Raw genomic sequence first — 2,760 nt, forward strand, 5'->3', positions numbered from 1 at the left:
GCGTAGCCACATTGGCAGCAGCAGTGGATAAACAATGCTGGAGCCATATGGAAGACCAGGGTTTGGATCCCGGGTTACTCTGAACACATGCAGTCATGCCCAGGATCCTGACTGCTTGGCGAGCTGAGAGGACTGTGGTGTGAAACCTTGTTGAGGGCACCTACTTCTCAGAATAAATAAGTAAAAAAAAAAAAAAAAAAAAAAGCTATTGAAGGAAAAAACAGGCCTAGCCATGGTGGCATAGCCACAGTGGCAGCAGCAGTGGATAAACAAGACCAGGGTTTGGATCCCGGGTTACTCTGAACACATGCAGTCATGCCCAGGATCCTGACTGCTTGGCGAGCTGAGAGGACTGTGGTGTGAAACCTTGTTGAGGGCACCTACTTCTCAGAATAAATAAGTAAACTTGGGACCAGCAGTTAGCGTGATGGCTATGTCGCTGGACTCTCAGGTAGTCGACCACAGTTTGAGTCTCGAACCCGGTAGCTTAAACTCACACAGGGCACGCGTGCGTGCATGCCCAAGATCCCGAGAGGAGAATGGAGGAGAAGGGATTGCGGCATGGCCATCCCCCCTGGGGGGTGATTTTTGCTTTCTGTCTCTCTGTCTTTCTGGCAAGCGCACGCCCCCTATTGCGAAAACCTCTCCAAAAAAATAAAATAAAAGTAAACTTAAAACAAAACACACTGAAGCTCAGTCTACCACAGCTAATCTCTTCCACATTCACTGTAACAAACAGCAAAGATAGACACAAAACCCCAGTGGAATCCAAGAGATGCCTGTTTGTGCCTGTTATGTTCATTTATAAACGGACACTGCATCTTTTACTTGCTTCCAGAAAAAGGCTTGATTACCCGGAGTCCATAACCACTGTAGCTAAACTCTCTGATCCCCCTCATTTCCGCTGAACTCTCTGACTCAGAAGACACTGTCCTTGATTAGCAAAACCGCTAACCTGGAGGCCAAGTCCCCACCCCAAACTCAGCCAAACTTTACCTATTTAGCAATCCTGATCAGGAAAAAAAAAAAAAAAAGCCTTGTCAGCCGTTTCCCCTCCCACAGGGGCAACTCCCCCGACTTCCCACACAGCCCTAGGTGGTAATTCTGGCGGAAACGAAGGAGCAGGAACCTTCCGACCACTCCAGGGTGAGGCAACTGCAGGGCTGGGCCGGGGTGAGGCTCCGGAGCAAAGTTTAAGGAGGCACCCACTCCTGAGTGCTGACCCTGCATGCACACGACCTGGAGAGCCAGCGCCTCCTTAAATGCTGTGCCTCCCGGCCTCATAACGGGATGTCCCGGCCTTGGGCACAGGGATGCCTCGTCCTCTAACAGAGGCTATTGGAAGTCAGGGCTGGGTCTTCCGCAGTCTGGGCCCTCATCAACTTTTATGGAGAGATGCCAGCCCAGAGGAGCTGCCCCAGAGCGTCGGGAAACTCCATAAATGCTGTTGACTTTAGGGGCTCGGCCAGAGGCACACCCGCGCTGAGCCTCTTGCCCCAGTGCGCCCGCCTGGCCCGCCTGGTTTACGGCGCCCTCCTCCCAGAGACCTCAGCTCGGCGATCAGACCAGGACCCAGGCCCCTCTCCCCCAGGACTCAGGAGCCCAGGCCTCCAGACCCCTCTTTCCATTAAGTCCAAGAAGTCCAGGCCACCACCCTCTCCAGACTCAGCACCCAACTCACGAAGCGCCCGAAGCGGATGGAGTCTCCCTCGTCGATGTGCAAGTCGGCCTGGGCCCCACTAAGGCGCGAGATCACAGACTGGCAGGCGGGGGAGAGCGGGCGGAGCAGCAGGAAAGGGGCGGGGGGGCGCCCCCGGAGCCGTTAACGTGGTCCGCGTGGCAGTGGGTATTCACTGGACACGAGAGGGGGACAGGGCCCCGAGGCTCGGAGGGCACCCCGGAGTCCAGGCCGCCCGCCGCCCGCTCCGCCCCTCTGCGGCCGCGCCTCCTCCCGCAGATCCGAGTGCGTCCCGACTGACCCCGACTGACCGGCGTACAGCAGCCGCAGCCCCAGCTCCCTGACCAGCTGCGCATCGCGAGGCGCCGTCTCCAGAACCGGGTCGATGAGAATGGCCTCTCGGGACTCTCTGTCTCCTAGCAGGTACGTGTAGGTGCAGCTCTCGGGCTCAAACATCTGCGGGGCGGGCACAGGCAAGGGCGCAGAACCTGACTCCCACCCCCTGGGGGGACCCAGGAGTCTAGGCCTCGACTCGACCCGTCCTAAGAGCCCGATTCAGAAACCACCGCCTCTTGATCCCTCCCCTGAGTCTGGGATTGAGGACCCCACCGCCCTCCTCCTTCAGAACCAGGGAGCTCCAACTTTCTAACACCCCTAAGTCAGGATCAGGAACGCCCTCTTTCGTAAGGACTCAGGGGTCAGTCCCCGAACGCAGCCCCCCCAACACCCCCATGTGTCCCTTTTAAAAGACCCACGAATCCATCCCAAATCTCCACCCCTTTCCGCAAGACCCCACGAACCGACCCCTAGATCGCTCCTAATTGAAGGACCCAAGAGTTCCGCCCCTCCCGGAGCCCAGGGCCCAGTAAGCCCCTTGCCCCGCCCAGGCGACTGCACCTGCCGCAGCAGGATGGGTGCTCCAGATCCACCGCGCTGGCTCAGCTGCCGCCCGGCGACCCTCAGAGCTAAGCCCGCCATCGCGTGCACAGCCAGGTCCAGACTGAGCCCAGGCGGAGCGCCGGCCGAAGCTGGGTGCACCCAGGCTAACCCGAGCGAGGGCGGGGCGAGAGAGGGGCCCACCT

General features: G+C 58.6%; 1 protein-coding gene across 1 annotated transcript in view; it reads right to left on the minus strand.

Annotated features, from left to right (window-relative positions):
• ETHE1 (ETHE1 persulfide dioxygenase) overlaps positions 1 to 2,715 on the minus strand; it is a 19,471-nt gene extending 16,756 nt beyond the window's left edge. Inside the window, 4 exon segments of the mRNA XM_006142017.3 lie at positions 1,682 to 1,789; positions 1,792 to 1,853; positions 1,990 to 2,134; positions 2,576 to 2,715. Coding sequence (XP_006142079.1) covers positions 1,682 to 1,789; positions 1,792 to 1,853; positions 1,990 to 2,134; positions 2,576 to 2,656 — 396 coding nt within the window. The 5' untranslated portion in view covers positions 2,657 to 2,715.
• Positions 2,716 to 2,760: the final 45 nt, after the last annotated feature.

The sequence above is a fragment of the Tupaia chinensis genome, unplaced genomic scaffold, assembly GCF_000334495.1.
Source record: "Tupaia chinensis unplaced genomic scaffold, TupChi_1.0 Scaffold000067_1, whole genome shotgun sequence".
Lineage (NCBI taxonomy): Eukaryota > Metazoa > Chordata > Mammalia > Scandentia > Tupaiidae > Tupaia > Tupaia belangeri.